The sequence below is a fragment of the Anarrhichthys ocellatus genome, unplaced genomic scaffold, assembly GCF_004355925.1.
Source record: "Anarrhichthys ocellatus isolate YVR2014 unplaced genomic scaffold, GSC_Weel_1.0 scaffold35, whole genome shotgun sequence".
Lineage (NCBI taxonomy): Eukaryota > Metazoa > Chordata > Actinopteri > Perciformes > Anarhichadidae > Anarrhichthys > Anarrhichthys ocellatus.
Window position 1 is genome coordinate 4,025,204 of NW_022280065.1, and position 17,798 is coordinate 4,043,001.

The 17,798-nt window shown below is 40.2% G+C and overlaps 1 protein-coding gene across 7 annotated transcripts in view; it reads left to right on the forward strand.

Moving 5' to 3' along the window:
• Window positions 1–17,798, forward strand: part of csmd3b (CUB and Sushi multiple domains 3b) — a 315,344-nt gene that overhangs the window by 219,085 nt on the left and 78,461 nt on the right. For all 7 annotated transcript variants that reach the window (XM_031866559.1, XM_031866560.1, XM_031866562.1 and 4 more), the window contains 6 exons: window positions 7,455–7,637; window positions 8,005–8,331; window positions 10,022–10,216; window positions 11,886–12,024; window positions 13,628–13,815; window positions 14,204–14,392. In XM_031866559.1, coding sequence (XP_031722419.1) covers window positions 7,455–7,637; window positions 8,005–8,331; window positions 10,022–10,216; window positions 11,886–12,024; window positions 13,628–13,815; window positions 14,204–14,392 — 1,221 coding nt within the window. The remainder of the gene's footprint in view (window positions 1–7,454; window positions 7,638–8,004; window positions 8,332–10,021; window positions 10,217–11,885; window positions 12,025–13,627; window positions 13,816–14,203; window positions 14,393–17,798) is intronic.

Here is a 17,798-nt window from a genome sequence, read left to right on the forward strand (position 1 = left end):
ACCAGTCCCGCTTGCAATGTTTCTCTCGCTCTTTCTCCCCCCCTGTCTGTGTCTCTGTTTCTCTCTGTCTCATCATTCTCCCTCTGTCCCTCTCTCTTTCTTGTCACCATTCATCTATTATTAAAGCCAAGGTCACCAACCTAGCAATACTTTGACTCCACTCCCCGTTGCAGGGCATACAAATCACACACCCAAACTGCACATGCACACATAGCCGTCCAGACTGCCTGTACTGCAGTCTACCCTGAATCATATCGTGTCACGGCTATTGATTTAAGGGAGCGCTGCGACATTATTGATGAAACTTACATTAAAGATTCAGTGTGTTTCTGTCAACTCTATGAATAAATAAATATATCATAAGCTTATATATCTGTCTGCACAGTCCATAAAGAGGTCTCATTGAGGTTTTAGACCATAATTTATCTGTGTGTGTGTGTGTGTGTGTGTGTGTGTGTGTGTGTGTATTTTTGTTAGTGATTGTGGAGTTATCCGATACCTCTGTATGAGCACCTTCAAAGCATAATATTTTCTATACATGTGCTTTTATCATTTGGGTTCAGCATCAATAAAACAGCATTTCAGTGGTTTGTTTTCATTTTCTGAATAATGAAAAAGATAGTGAGTGTGTTACTGCGTTGTATGCATGTCAGGGTTTCTCTGTTTATATTTACAGAACAATATCTGACTTACAATTGTTATTTGGGTTGGTTTGAAAATTATAAGTTATAGCAAGTCACTCAATAAGATTACAATGGGTATCTCAGGTTATTTCCAGTGAATCTATTGTATACAGTGTCCATTATAATTTACTTACTATAGTTAAAAATACAGTTTTGACTTTTTGAGGGGGGTGAGAATGAGAATAATAATGAGTATAATGTTTTATGAATTGTATGAGCCAGTCTTGAAAACATTACCTCATGACAGTACACTGATGTTATACAAATAGTGTTCTAATTGTACACATCGCTTGAATAAATAAAACATATTCAATATGTGAATTTGTATTGTTATTCAAACTGAATGAACTACGTCATACAGCACAGAGCGGGCAGAGGAAATGCGCTGAATTTTCTTCTTGGAATGGGCAGGTGTCACCTTTCTGAATAAAGTCCATCTCATAAATTAATATATGTAATGTAATATTACACTCACATTCTCAGTCAGAAGGGAGGCTCTGTGTATTTGGTGTCACCTGCTTCAGTTCCTCTTCTCACATGCCTCTTTGTCTTCACTGAGTGTTTTGTGTCTTCAAATTGTCGGTAAGATCTCTGAGGGGCCTCAGCAGTATTCTGTCTCCAGCTCATCTTACTTTTGAGATTTTAGGGGCCGCCGCAGAGAATTTAGAGCGCTGCCATTGCCGTCCTTAATATAAATGCAGCAGCTGCCAATTGGTTTGACGCAGGATTCAACACTCCACACGAAGAAAACCGTCTGCCCCACTTAGGAGTAGCAGCTGATTCCTGCCAATTGAAACAGGCACAGGTGCTCATTTGCACCTCACTCACCTGCTGCTCACTGAAGCCACATTGTGACCATGGACGTGGCAAGTAAAGACACCTGTCACCTGTCACCAGTGTGCGTTGTGTCTGTTTTGATGCCAGACATGAGGGCCATCGGAACTGGATAATAAATACCATTCCTAATATGTATTTATATATAGGTTAGGACAATTGCTCAGTAAAGTATACATTACCAATATAATAAGTAGTGTATATTTTAATACAGTACATAAATCTGCCTGTAAGACATGTCTGCATGTATAATCACCACATTTGCAACATGTTGGCCTAAAAGGAAAATAAAAAAAAAGCAGTGTGCAAATATTTCTCTCACCTCTCAACCATTTACGTTGAAATACATTCAAGTGGTAATTTGAGAATTTGTTTCCAGCGATGAGTCATTCCCTCGAGCCCCGGCTTTTTTAAGTGCATCATTCCAGCATTATCCCATCATCCTGTGTTATATAACGCTGTGCTTGGAGACTACAAAGTGCAGCATAAACATCAAGTGCCTGCCTCGCAGCCAGTTGTAAAAGAAGGCTCGATGGTACATGTGTCAATCTCATGACGAATGCTTTTGTTATCTAGTAAATGCTAGATGCTAGATATTACTTGGTTTATCACATCAAATGCTATTAGCTTACCTGCAATTGCTCTGCAGCGAAGGCTCAAACACATGATGCTGTCAAAAGAAGTATAAAGAAAATTCTCATTCATCTCTATCATCGCTGTTTGGGCTTCTGTTTTTCTCTTCTCTTCACCGAGTTATAATGTCAGCTCTTACTTTTGAGATTTCATTTTAGATTTTTCATCTATTTTTTTTTTTTTATAGTTTTTAATATGTGGTGTATTTTATAGGAGGAGAATATGTCAAGGTGGATTTTTACAGCACAGCTGACCCCTGGTTGGGTAGATCGGTTGTGTGTGTGTGTGTGTGTGTGCTTGTGTGTGTCTGTGTGCACGCACTGGGAGGGACAGAGAGAGTGCAATGTGTGTGTTTGTGTTTTCTCCATGTCTCCCTGCATTTGTGCACCCACATGTTTCTGGTTTTGGATGTAACTGTAGATGAGTTGAAAAGATTGACATGTTGTCTCATTATTAAGATTGAACATTTATGAAGCAGACTACATGACTGGTCTAAATGGAGAGATTAAGAGAGGAAGAGAGAAAACATGTTAGCATTGGAGGCAGTGGAAGAACAGAAACAATGGAACTGAACTCTACACGGTGTCGTATTTACATATAATTCACTGAAGGTCAACACATTTTGAAGCATGATTAAGCTCAACAACAACAGCCTCTCATATTTTCAGTCATGAAACTCCATCCTAGCTGACCGCCTGCAGTTAGTTCAGCAGCGCTGTAGTCCAGGTACAGATCAGGACCCTCTTAATCACGCCGCGCTGAACAGAATTTCCTTCAGAGTGAGTGAAACACCATGAAATATCACTTCATGAAATATTCATTCACAACATAACCAGAAATGTGGTTCAATTTTACAGTCAATAACCTTAATATTAGGATGGTGAGCCAAAGCCTGACACTTTTTTGGATGTGTGTGTCTGTGTGTTTGTGTGTGTTTTTTGCAAACCTGTGGAGAACAGGGCTTACGTTATCACAGAACTTTAAGCGGCATTTCATTTTCTAGTCATGAATTATTGACTCGTGTAATGTTCAGTTCTCTTGTAGCCACCAGGATAACTGATACTGAAATCTACTATATCTGTGCATCATTCAGTCAAAATTCATCATAAAAAATGATTCTTTCTCTCATTAGGATAAATATATGCCATATATTTCAAATCATGTATGGCATTGGGTAACCAAGCTATGTAAAATATGTATCCTGATTCCTATTTTGACTGATGGTCATTTCAAACTGCTCTTACAATAAATGGACAGGGATTGACTAAGCAACGTTCCACTTACTAAGAACCTACGAGCAGCCGTTTTGGCCCTCATTGGTCATGAAGTCATTTGAAAGGCTCATCAAGAAGCAGCACCAGATGGTTTGGAGCTCATTAGACTCTTTGTATTTAGTGGAAGCAGAAGAGACGTGTGTAAAATGCTGCTTTAACCTTTTGGCAGGATTTTGTAAGTTTTACGCCCTTGTTTTGATGTAACAAAGTGTACTAAAGTGAAAGCGTGCTCACTAGTGTTGCATTTATTTAGCAATCTATTCCGATACTCTTAGATGAGGAGAGGGAGTGACAGTAACATCTTAGTGGAACAAAAAACACAAAAATGCCTTTCAGATGTGGATGTCCTGTTCTCTCACCTGTACTTTTTGTACATAGGCTGTAGACATTTTTGTGGTGAGGACAGGCACATCCTGAAATTCACTGATCATGCTGGAAGTACAGAGAGTAACAGATACTGTATTTGGGAGTTACACCATTGAGCAAAAAAAATATTTTGTGCACTTTATGTAACAAGAGCCGACAGATATAATGTGTTTTTATGAGAATAGAATCATCTCCTATCAAATTAATCCTCAAAAGTTCTTCAGTGGCCTGTTTGGAACCTCAGAGAGGCAGAAAAATGTCAGTATTTCGTGTGTAAAGAATTAGATCATTTTTATTCAAAGGACTATCTTCACATCTACAGTGGGAACTAGTCAAATGGGCCACTCCCTTTTGCTCACATATTCAGACATCCACAAGCTAATTAGAGGCTGAGCTTCTTATTTCTTCCTCATACTGCGAATATGCTTGAGTGCAAAGACTTTCCTCTCAATTGATCTCCTTATGTGGCTATTACAGTTATCTTAGAGTATTATTGTATGTGGTTTACACATATTGAAAACAAAGCACAGCAACAGCAAGAATTTGCAGGAGAACGTTTATAGCATATGACAAACGTTAGACCATGCAAACAGCTATATATTCAGCATTCGTTTACTAGCAGCATAGCCGTAAAATCAATTTCACAATGGTCACAAAAAAAGAGTAATAGCCAATAAGCTTTTTCCTTTTCCTCCAATCTCATTATCCCCCCAAAATCTATTTCCTTGCTCTCCCAGAGCTTTACAGGTAGTGCATTTACACGTCTTTTATGTGCATGTGTGTGTGTGTGTGAGAGAGTGTGGAGATTACATGTTTGTATGGATACAAGAGAATATGGACAACATGGTGATATAATAGGACAGAGTGGGTGTAATGAGGCTCAATGTGCAATCACAAACACAATATTGAAGTCATACACTCGGTAGATGTTTGAGGATCGTCAGACTCCGTAGATGTTTGAGGATCATCAGATTCAGTAGATGTTTGAGGATCGTCATACTCCGTAGATGTTTGAGGATCATCAGACTCAGTAGATGTTTGAGGATCGTCATACTCCGTAGAGGTTTGAGGATCATCAGACTCCGTAGATGTCTGAGGATCGTCATACTCCGTAGATGTGTGAGGATCGTCATACTGCATAGATGTTTGAGGTTCAGCAGACTTCGTAGATGTTTGAGGTTCGGCAGAATGCGTAGATGTTTGAGGATCGTCAGAGTCCGTAGATGTTTGAGGTTCGGCAGACTGCGTTGATGTGTGAGGATCATCAGACTCTGTAGATGTGTGAGGATCGTCAGACTCCATAGATGTTTGAGGATCGTCAGACTCCGTAGAGGTTTGAGGAACGTCAGACTCCATAGATGTTTGAGGATCGTCATACTCTGTAGATGTTTGAGGATCGTCAGACTCCGTAGGTGTTTGAGGATCGTCAGACTCCATAGAGGTTTGAGGAACGTCAGACTCCATAGATGTTTGAGGATCGTCATACTCCGTAGATGTTTGAGGATCGTCAGACTCCGTAGGTGTTTGAGGATCGTCAGACTCCGTAGAGGTTTGAGGATCGTCAGACTCCGTATATGTTTGTGGATCGTCAGACTCCGTAGATGTTTGAGGATCGTCATACTCCATAGATGTTTGAGGATCGTCATACTCCGTAGATGTTTGAGGATCGTCATACTCCATAGAGGTTTGAGGATCGTCATACTCCGTAGATGTTTGAGGATCGTCAGACTCCGTAGATGTTTGAGGATTGTCAGACTCCGTAGAGGTTTGAGGATCATCAGACTCCGTAGAGGTGTGTGTGTGAGAGAGAGATAAATATTTCTATGCCTTTGTGTGATGCTACCAGAGAGACTGACTGTGGATACTGTGATGTGTGCATGCATGCGTGCATGTGTGTGTCTATGTTTGTTGATACACAAGCATTTGTGTTAGGCAGGTTGTGATTGGTTGAGTCTGTGGGTTTCATAAAGACGATGTCATGATGGAAATTAATGCAATACATCACAAACCCGCACTCAGACACGCACACACATACATATACTAACAGACAGACAAAGCACACACCTTTGCTTCCTGCCATGGGCCACTCCTGTAAATAATACCGAAAATAGGAGAGGGAGCGGGGTAATAAAGGAGAGAAAGGATGGGGAAATAGAGGGTATATTTCCTGAAATACAGAACACAACATTTTAAAGAGAATTATGGTGGCACCTTTATATGGAATCAGAGAAGGATCTGTGTAACCTCATTGTGCGACTGAATGTGAAAAAGGAAGTGTCACGAATACTTGCAAACTCAGGGGAAGGAGGCACGCAGAAAGAGATGGATGCAAACTTGCTCGGGGCTACGTGAACTAAGAAGTAGAAATTCGCCTGACGCAGCAAACCGAGAGCCAATCATCTTCAAGCAAGCCTCCATTCAGTTGGCAGTGTATTTCTGTTCAAAATGGATGATGGGCTCTTGCATGACATGGTGTTTCACAGCAGGAGAAGATGGCCATTGGGTATTTGAGGATGTGAACACTGCATGGCGACCACAAATACTGTTAAAGCTAGACTCCAGACGCTGGATAAGCGAGCTGCCAAATATATTCACTCGCAATGCTTAACTTGAAAAAAACATTCAGAGTTACATGTTCAAGCAGTCAATAGTATCTTATCATTAACTTTTGCAAAAATGACAAAGGAAAGATGCCACCAAAAGATGTATAATACATTATCATTCCATGTGGCTCTAGCTACTTACAGTTTGATAATACAGTTACAGTATATTGAAAAAAACACTGATGTATACCCTTGACAATAACTCAATTTGAAGAAAAATAACTGGCAAATACTGCTCCTCCGGTTGCATGCCAATTAGCAGTGTTTGAAAACCCTCTTAACTGTATATTATATATCCATTATGTGTCATTTGTCTAGTCTCTACTTGTTAACAGTGTTATGTAAGTTATGGTTTACAAGAATGCTCTTCTCAATGTACTTTTTTTTCTCATCTCTGACCTCTGACAAATGATCCTGTCACAATATAATAAATTATTATTTTCTTTTTTCCATTTGCATTATTAGGCCTACTGTACCTCTTGTGTGTCAAACATTATTTCTGTAAGGTTGCTAGGCTGTAAGGCTGCTGTAAGGTATACCTAGGAACCTAATAAAGTAACTTATTTGGTAATGTAAAGATCCGTGTAATAGGATAAAGGCCAGCCGTATTGTTTATTGTCTTATTGTCAAAAAACTAGAAGAAACGGCAATGTGTCCCTCTCTCAATACTTTCTGACTTCCCCAGCCTGTCTGTTACCTCTGTGCAAAGCCTATTGGTTCCTAGTACAGATTTAATGCTTTAGGAATGGGTCATTAACATATTTTATAGTTTTTATGGATTAAGAAACAATCGTTTTAGAAGAAGTAACTCAAAAAAGTGTAAATAGTACATTTGTTGGGTACTATTTCTGCTGCAGTTTTTGCAGCAGCAGGACATTATATACGTGGGACTGACTCAAAATAATTAGTGCTCATTTGGAAGGAACCAACATGTCACGCAGTCCGACGATCAGGCTTATTGATGCATGTTTTTATGTTTTTTGGACAGTAATGGAGGTCTATGATCGCAGAGAAATAACAATCAGATGTTAATGTCTCCTTCTGAAATTGTGTCTTTACAGAAATAGACAAAGAGAGTTGTGGGGACCCTGGAACTCCTCTATATGGAATAAGAGAAGGGGACAGCTTCTCAAATGGAGGAATCCTGAGGTTTGAGTGCCAGTTTGGCTTTGAGCTGATTGGAGAGAGAACTATCTCCTGCCAAGACAACAATCAGTGGTCAGCAAACATCCCCATATGCATATGTAAGTATTCAAATCATACGTAGGTTCTTTTCTTGGACAAGGCTGCAGAGGGACATGGCATGTGCATAACATTCAGTCTGACCTGTCACCGTGGTGACAGGACAAAGTTTATTATGGCCTGGAGCAGATGATGACCGATGATGCTGTGGCGATGAATATACAGGAAATTTCTCTTTCTGCATCTCTTTCCCTTCTCTTCCTTTCTGTTCCTGAATGTTTATTTTTCCCCATTATTTGTCTTTATCTGTCCGTCTCTGTATGTCCTTTTGTCTGTCTGTCGTTGTATGTCTGTCTGTCTCTGTTTGTTTGTCTGTCTGTCTGTCTGTCTGTCGTTCTCTGTGTTTCTGTACTCCTCTTGCTCCCACAGTCCCCTGCATGTCCAACTTCACAGCTCCCTCAGGAACTGTCCTCTCCCCAGATTACCCAGAAGGCTATGGGAACAACATGAACTGTGTCTGGCTCATCCAATCAGAGCCAGGCTCCAGAATTCATTTGGCATTCAATGACTTTGATCTTGAGGCGCCCTACGATTCCCTAACTCTGAAAGATGGCGAGACAAATGATGCCAGCGTGATTGGGAGGTTCTCTGGAGCTGAGAATCCTTCCCATCTGACGTCCAATACCAACACACTGAGGCTGGAGTTTCAGGCTGATCACTCCATGTCAGGGAGAGGATTTAACATCACATACAGTAGTATGTCATTTTTCTTATTCCTTTCATTGCACGTACCGTTTTTAGATACAAAAAATACCTATTTTATTACATGTGTTGTAAAACAGAATCAAATGTGGCAACACTATATTGACAGTTTCCAACATAAGATTTTTTCCCACAAGTTGAAGTTTGATACATGTTTATGGCGGGTAAATGAATATCATTTAGGGTCATATTTATTATCTTTTGCAGCAGAATAATGCAGAAGCGTCTCAGGCTCACACATTATGTTTTGAAGCTATAAAACATACGACATACGACTGTAGATACATTTGATGCACGATTTTCAGCCTAGACCTTTAACAATTGTTGTAAATGTGAGCACAGCGATCACTTAGAACGAGTAAGTGCAATTTTAGATAGAAGCTTTTGTAATTCACTAAAAGTTGGATGAGGATGCTGCAGGCATCAACAGAAAGAATTGTTCCAGAAAAGACAAAAGACAGACTTCATTGATCCCAGAGGTTTCATCTGGTCAATACAGCAGCTAAGAATAGAGGTGTATGTTGCAGAACAAAGAGTATTAAAAGAACACTTTTTGGTCGTTTTGTTGGGCTTGTTTGTTATCATACCCAGAGTCGGATGAGAAGATCATCATTTCATCATTTTTGTCTCCGCGCGTCCAGTGCAAAGAGAGGTCCAGGAAGTGTTTAGCCTTGCTTAGCACAAAGAATAGAAGTGAGCGGAAACTGTCTAGTTCAGTCAAAAGAGAAACAACACACCTTCCAAAACCTCCCAAATTGCCTTTTTTAAACATCATACCTTGTGTCTTTCACCCGTGTCAAAATAGAATCCAAGACATTAGTGTTTTAGGCGAACACTCAGAAGTTCTGTCTCCATTGTAAAGTTGTCAGCTGTGCAGACCTGATCAAAACCCAGGTGACTCTTAGATGTATCGATCATAGCTCGCGAGACAACAGGATACAACATGTACAGTAAATGAGATCGTTTGGGATTTTGTTGGAAGGCCTATTTGTTCATTTTTGATGGTGCAAGCGAACTCTTTGCCCCTGCTTGCAGTCTTTGAGCTAATTCAGGCTAAACACGTCCCCGTACCAGACAAACTGGAAATGGAAATTGATATTGATCTTCTTGTCTGACTGCGAGTTTGACGGCAAACAGATAAAATGTTAAAGTGTTCTGCCCACAGTTCCCTTACAGTTTATTTATGACAACATTCTGTGGATAACTGACTCTTTTCTATTTTTTTTCGGGTCATTACGTTTGTCATTTTTAAATCTTTCTATTACCTGATCACACCAGATTTCTTCAACTAGCGAAACATTAGCAATGGAAGGTTGGACTTTACAGCTTTCTAATGTGAGCCAAACCATATCCTGATGCAGACATGCTCACATGAGGGTCAACCCAAGCACGGTGCAAATATACTGTAGCACCATTAATTACCATAATAACAAAGTTATAGAACAGACATATTACAGGAGACGTTTTACTGGCCAGGACTGAACACTAAAAGACACACGTTGCAGCAATAGATGTATGTGATTAGTGCTCAGAAATGTCATCTAAATGTAGCATGTGAGTGTCGGTAAAATAGAGGTCTTGTATCTCATAACATTTCTTGTGTATGTCTGTCTCTCTCTGTGGGCGTTTCGTCTACTATATTGTGCTCCTCATATCTGTGTCTCCTTGTAACTTTTTACCACAGCATTTGGCCATAATGAGTGCCCAGACCCTGGTATTCCCATCAACGCTCGCCGCTTTGGAGACAGCTTCCAGCTTGGCAGCTCCATTTCTGTGGTCTGCGAGGATGGTTTCATCAAAACCCAAGGAACCGAGACCATCTCCTGTCAGTTAGAAAAAGGAAAAGTCATGTGGAGTGGGCCCATCCCTAAATGTGAAGGTAAATATTGGCTTTATTGCTGATTAAACTATTAACTCGAGAACAACCCAGGAAGTGGAAATGAACTGCTGTCAGCTCGACAGAGGGAAAAAGATATGGAGGTGTCCAGTGAACCTAAATATCCAGGGAAGGAACTATTTATACATTGCTGCCAAAGGTACAGCCATTAGCTTACAAGAATACTCTGAATCTGGCAGACCCTTTCTTGTAAGCTACATACGGGAAGAATTCTATGGAGAAATGTGAAGTTAATGACAAAACAAATGTGAAGGATATAATTATCATAGTTGTATGTGATAAAAATCAAAAGAAACAGTGAGCACTTCCTTGAAAAGTCAAGTGAAGTCTGCTTATTAGTCATTACACCAATCAACTTTGACGATTTAATATGTAATTATTATATAATTGTCACACTATACCTCATATACCATCCTTTAATAATAGTCGGAGTAAGTATATTGCCATTTAAATATCTCCATTAGTGCAAAACTCAACAGCTTGTGATAAAGTACAGACAGAAGGAAATGGAAATCTAATCTCAGGCGGAAGAAAATATCTAAATAGTGCTTTAGCTGTAACTCTAACTAAAGATATACTGTTGACGGAAGTGTTGACGGTACAAAGAAAAGCCGTGCTAATTACGCTCCAGGTCATTTAATGTCCCCAGATCCTTTGTAGCTAATGTGTGTCAATAACTACTTGGATGAAAATTCACTAACTTGTATTCAGGAGGTACAGACCAGAACTAATTGACTCCAGACACTAAGTTAAACTCTAAACAAGATCAAATTTAAAAGAAGACTGGAACAGAATGGCTCCTGGCTAATGTAACCTTGTGTTATCATTCTGGAGAATCTTCTCATTTATGATTCTGAATGTTGCCTTTGAATATGATACATTATTTATGTTCCTCTAAGTATATTTTTGCATTGAATGCCATCCTTATGATGGCAATCAGTGCAACAATGAAATGTCATTGTTTTTGTGCTGATGGCACAGTGATAAGGCCTCCGACAGGACTACAGCTACTTATCCAAAGTAATTGTAAAATCATGGTCTACTGTTTAATTGTGAAATCAGAGCATATCAACGCCTCATCAACCAGTACACTGTCACAGCAAACCATCTTTTAGACAAGAATATTGGCTGTATGCTTGTGAAGCTGTACGCACTTTGCACACACATCACTAAGGCTTATATCGTTATCAATAAGTCCACTCACAACAACTACACAACCACGCCCTGCGATAGAATACGCACAGCACACTCGCCTCTCTCTCACTAACCGTTCACACGTGCAACCCGACACACACACCTTGGCTCAGCTTCTTCTAGTTGTCGTCCTGATATCTAAGACCAAAGGGGGTCCATTTAGGTAAAGACATTTTAGTAAAAATGGCAAGTAATAATAAGCAAATAGTAGTCTTATGATTTAGAGACCCCCCCCCCCCTGGAATTTTGCTGTTGAGGCTTTCAGGAGGTCTGATTTTGCAAACTGCTACTAAATGTCTGGTGTTACGTCTCACTTGCCGCACATCAACTTGGATGTGGACTTCACCCCGACTCTCAGCCTCGACTTGAGTGGTTTTGATACAAATCAACTCTCGTCTTCCCTTTTGCGTCCTCTGCATCTGCCTTCACGTCCCTCCTTCTGTCCCCCCTCCTCCAGCCCCGTGTGGAGGCCACTACTCAGCCCCGAATGGAGTGATTTTGTCTCCTGGTTGGCCTGGTTACTACAAAGATTCCCTCAGCTGTGAGTGGGTGATTGAATCAGAACCTGGACGCTCCATCAAAGTCACATTTGACAGGTGGGTGGCATGATTCTCTGAGCATATTATGAAGACTCTCAGAGCTCTGGACAAGGCAGAACTGTGCAGATTCATCAGATATGACAACGATCTCTTAAATGTCGTAGGTTGTTTAATACGTATTGGGAGGATATTGATCGGAAAGGCTGGGTGATATTTTGGTTTGTATTATATGCTCTCTGAGTTGTAGACCGGGAATAGATTCAAGACTAGAGGAGCCTGTAAAATATTATGTTTCAACTTTATTTCATTGTACAGTGCATTTAACATTGGCTCAACAACCTGTAGGGGGCTTTAAAGACTGGACCTCTTTATCCTTTTTTTAACCTGCAGCATTTTAACTCAATTAAACACACATGTACAGAAGTATGACTTTAATGGCTGTGATAATCTTTTAATTAACAGTCATTTTATTTTAATGCAGTGCAACATCAACTTAGCGTATTTTAAGGACCATCAATGTGATTCATCCCTTAAATGGTAACTTTGGTATTTTTCCACCTGGACCAAGAGCATAGGTTTAATTTCAACATGGGTGGAGACACATACTAAACGGAGGACTGGGGCTCCTCCCTCAGACAATTTTGAGCATAAAAACACACCCATAAAAACTATATTGTTGCTGAATATTTCTTTACGATGGAAATACGTGTAAAGGAAACCACAAAGGTAAGGTCACAAGTGACAAATTATATTTAAAAAAAGGAATCTCACTGATATTTATTCTCCTGTAGATCAACTTTTCTCATTAATGTTATCCTTGCTAAGTCAACACACATGTAGGCGTGATTTAGTCTCCCCTCTTATGTGTCTTTTGTTTTGGGAAGTAACCTCTTAAATTTGCATGTGGCACCTATTCATCTCAATGATACATGAATTAATTTTAATTAATTTAGAAAACCCTTGACCACACAATAGCACACATTCAGTGTTTTTTTTTCCATTGACAGGCTCAGATGGTAAAATAATTGTCTGACAACATTATGGAAATTACCCTACAGAGAAATACAATGTTTTTCATTACCTTTTGCATGATCTGGGCTGTTTGTTATTTTGTGTCCAGCTCAGAGAAGTGTCGTTCTGAAATGTTGCATTGCATGCACATTGTCAAAATCAGCTAAATATTCCGCCATGAGACTTAGAACGCTGTCTTTACTCCAATACAAAAACAAATTCTGACATCACTGGTGTCCAATGACATTTCTCTCCAACATTCACTCACGTTTCCATCAAGTCACTTGACACAATAACAGAAAGCAAAAGGTAAGAAAACAAATGTATTTCTCCGAGGGGTCCTTTTTATGTTGTTGTCAGACACTTGTAATAACAATCTGACATAAATGGACATAACTTGAGTCACTTAGACACAAAGACATGGCAAAATAGAGTCCAGGATAAAAAAATGGCTGAAGTTACCCTTTCAATGAATGCGTCAAAGAGATCCAACATTAGTGAGTGAAGAAAATAAGCCTGAACGTTTTACGCAGTCTTGGGTTGTCCTATCTGTTTGAAATTAAATATGAAGGCGTTTATTCCAGTGTCTCTTTGAAAAAAAGAAAAATGATCATCAGCATTGTGATATTCTGATGTTGTTGTCTCACAGGTTCCAGACAGAGCTGGGTTATGATTTTTTGGAGATCCATGATGGGCCAAACCTCCTGTCTCCTCTGGTTGGCTCCTTCAATGGTACCCAGGTGCCCCAGTTCCTGTTCAGCAGCAGCAACTTTCTGTATCTACTGTTTACCACCGATAACAGCCGATCAAATGCTGGCTTCAAAATAATATATGAAAGTAAGTCAGAAGCAAATACAGTATATTCATGCATATAGACATGTGGACATGCCTTCATAGATACAAAGCTGTCTTTGAAAAATTGTCTATGCCTTCTGCAGATCACAACAATACACATGCACTTCATACATAACAGTAGCTGTTGTGCATGATGTCAGGACACAACCTTACACTAGTAGCCCACCAGACACAGATTCACAAGCTGGGCTGACATGCAGGTCATCAACTGCGATAAGCAAACCACCTTGATTGCACAGCATGGTGCTTTATGGGGAGATTCAAGCCATCTGTGAGTTTTAGATTATGCAGATCAGCAAAACTGGTGATGCGAGTCTAGTCTTTATGCACATACATACTATGTAGGCATCTAATCTTTTTTTTTTTTTAGGCGTTACAGTGGACAGCTACTCGTGCCTGGACCCTGGTATCCCCGTCAATGGGATTCGGTACGGGCAGGACTTCTCCATCGGGTCCACAGTATCATTTGGTTGTGATTCTGGCTACAGACTCAGCCACGAGGAGCCACTAGTATGTGAGAAGAACCACTGGTGGAGCCACACTTTACCTACATGTGATGGTAAATACCAATTAAATAGCCTCTCAGACAAATACATAATAAATACAGTATATATAATGTACAGTAGTTCACAGGTTTTCCTTGCTCTACATTATACCTGATTTTTTGTTGCACTTATCAAATATTAAACAAAAACTTGGGAAAACACTCCTATAACCAACCTTTATGGACATGAGAAGGCCTGTTTAATTTGGTACTGACGTGTTCAAATTGACATTGTCAAATTAACACAACATAGCCCCCAAAGTATTAAATATGACGGCCCTTTCAGATAATGTGTGTTGATATCTCACAGTAATCTGACGCCCCAACATTATACCATCATCCTCAACTCTGTGTCATCTATTGTCAGATGTAAAAACCCCACTGTCCTCTTAACTTTAAAGTCTTTGACTTTTTTTGACATACACTAGATCACTATCTTTACCGCCGTTATATGAAATCCCACACAATCTACATTTAATCTATGTGTATGTGCAGAGACAGTATGCACAGTGTTAAGTGTGGGAGCACATACTTGACATGGCATGGCCACATCTTGACTGCAGTCTTGCTTATGATATTTACAGTACAAAATAATTATGTTCCAAAATGAAATAGCAGGTTCTTTTTAAACCAAAATAGATGATCTAGTTGTTCCATTAAAAAACAAGACACAAATGTGTGAAAGAGCTCAGAAGTGGAGCCCACCATCCCTATATAGGGAGCTGAGTCACACAGAACATGTTCTGCGACAAAACTACTGGTTGAATCACACACACACACACACACACACACACACACACACACACACACACACATGTGCCGGGGCAATTTGCAGTGAAGGCTGCTGTGGCTGATAGGGGATGATTTCAGGAGAAGATTAGAGATATGTGGGCATGTACAGTGTGTGTGTGTGTGTGTGTGTGTGTGTGTGTGTGTGTGTGTGTGTGCCATGTGCCTCCTGTCACCTCCTCTTCCGTGTGAAACGTGAACACAGGAAGGTTTGAGGTAAGGTTGACGAGAGCCTGTGTTGGCTGTCACCTCCTCTCTCTTCTCTCCCAAATCAAGGAATGAGAGGGGGCACAGGAGTAGCTGAGGGGAGGAGGGGATCTCTCTCTCTCTCTCTCTCTCTCTCTCTCTCCAATCATGGAGGAGGGAGGAAGGAGAGATGCGGCACTGCTGCATCAGTTTTGTAGCGGCTTGCTTGGTTCGGCTTGTTGGCTGATTCGCTTGTTAACCACATTTGAATTGCACAGTTCCCTGGACCAGCAGTGGTTTCCTCTAAGGAGGCAGTTTGAGCACACAAGCATCAAACATGCTGCCTGGAATATGCGGGCTGAATGCCATCAGACCGTGTTTCGACAGTAAACACGCAAATATAGGTACTATTTGCTGCTGTGGTTGCTAAGAAATGGTCTAGTGTGATGATTGACGGGTCAACAATGAATGGCAGCATTGAAAGCTGACTCAGCTCTGGGAAGTGTTGCAGAAATCAAATTATGTTTTTACTGTGTATTAGGAAATAAGCAGCATTCCTTCCTTTGATGTAGAATATAAAATGAATGACACAATGGCAAGATTATCACATTAGCTAAACAGAAAGATTACTAGATTGTGAAGTAAACTCGTTCATGTAATATTCATATTGAAAGAATGACCAAAATATATCAGATTTTCTCAAAGCCGGAGGATTCCCTTAACAAATGTTGTGGATTTAAATGAATGAAAGTATGATTCAAATTGCTCGGTCAACCTTTCTTGAAATCCAAAGATTGATGTTTTAGTGGAATCACTCAACCTAGCTTCATCCACATGAAACAGAGAACGGATAGTAGGACCTACTAACAGACCGAGGTGGACAAGATGCAATAAGTGAGATCTTAAAGAAAGATAGAGAGAATGAGATAGAGAGGAAGAAACTGGCAGAGATAGAGATGTGATGCAGTGTTTCAAATCTCTCATATAACTCAGCATTCAACATTTGGAGCCTCCTGGCAGAAAAGTATAAATAATTAATAGCGTACTGTGTGTGTGTGTGTGTGTGTGTGTGTGTGTGTGTGTGTGTGTGTGCGAGCCCGCTTGCATCTATGTATCGGTTAGTTGGATATATTCTCACTCCTCACCCTTGTTTTCAGGGATGCTGATGTCGTATAAACGGTGGTGGTTGAGGGGGAAGATACTGATGCTCTGTTGTGGTTTTGAACACATTTTCAGTGTCTGACTTGCCTGTTTTATGTTGTTGTGGCAGTGCTCACCTTTGGGTCTAAACAGATTGTAGTCTGAGCCGCAGCTCTCAGTGTTGGTGGTTGTCAGCTCCCACTGAACTGGTTAATTGACCTGCTCAAGGAAACTTCAGCAGAACTTTCTGGTTTGACCTTCTCCCAGCTGCTGTGCCATCGTTGCACTTCTTTGAGGTAATGTTATGGCATTTTATGAGTTTATTGTAAGAGGAAATGACAGGCCAGTCGGCCAACTATAAGATGAACCAAGTGGAGCGAGCCGAAATGAAGCACCTTGCAACACATGCATGCATTAGTATGCATAGAATGAGCAATTTCCCCAGCTTTTCCGAGGACCTGGTCTCAACCCTGAGCATCTCTGTGCGAGCACGGGTCTCTTACTGCATAACAATGTACACGGCTGAACCGCGTGCAGAGCTCGCAGGGTCATCCTGAGTACGCACTGAGCGGTTGAAAGTAGTAGGTTTTAAGTAGTCTCTAAGAAACATTTGCACTGCTTCACTGCTTTGAATATCACTGCTTCCTAATCACTTGAAATCAAACGGTATTAAAAGGGGGCAAAAAAACATTTAGACACAAAAGATATTTTACGGTTCTTGCACAAGATGCAGCTATTTGGCAGCATTAATGTTGTGGAAAAGTAGCTTAAATTATATGCAAGCAGTGGTTTTCTTGGGATTTTTTTAGTTCATGTCTTAGTTTTCTTCCTCAAAACAATTTGGAGCTCAGAAACAGTTCATCCCAAAGCAACACAATCTTGCAAATATGTTTCAGTTCTCCCACACTTGCCCAGATGGTCATTTGTAATATAACAAGGAACTTTGCAATTTAGTCAGTGACTTCTACTACTCCAGTTACTTTGTTTTTCTCACATTCCTTGTCTCACAATATATCCACTGCATTTATTTTGAATTCATTTGAGTTGGTTGTTTTATGCAGAACCTGTAATTGCAATTAATGCTGAAATACGAAAATTAAAGCTCCAAATATGTATTACAAACTGGCACTGAAATATGGTTTATCAGGTTTGATCATGTTCAGTAATGCAGTCATGAGGACACACTGGGAGTCTAGGTAAGTCACTACCATGTGGAAGATACTAAATGAGAAGTACAGATCTTGAAGCTTGAGCTAATTATGTCTAAGCAGAGAAGCTGAAGTGTTTTGCTCTGCTAGAAGCAGGT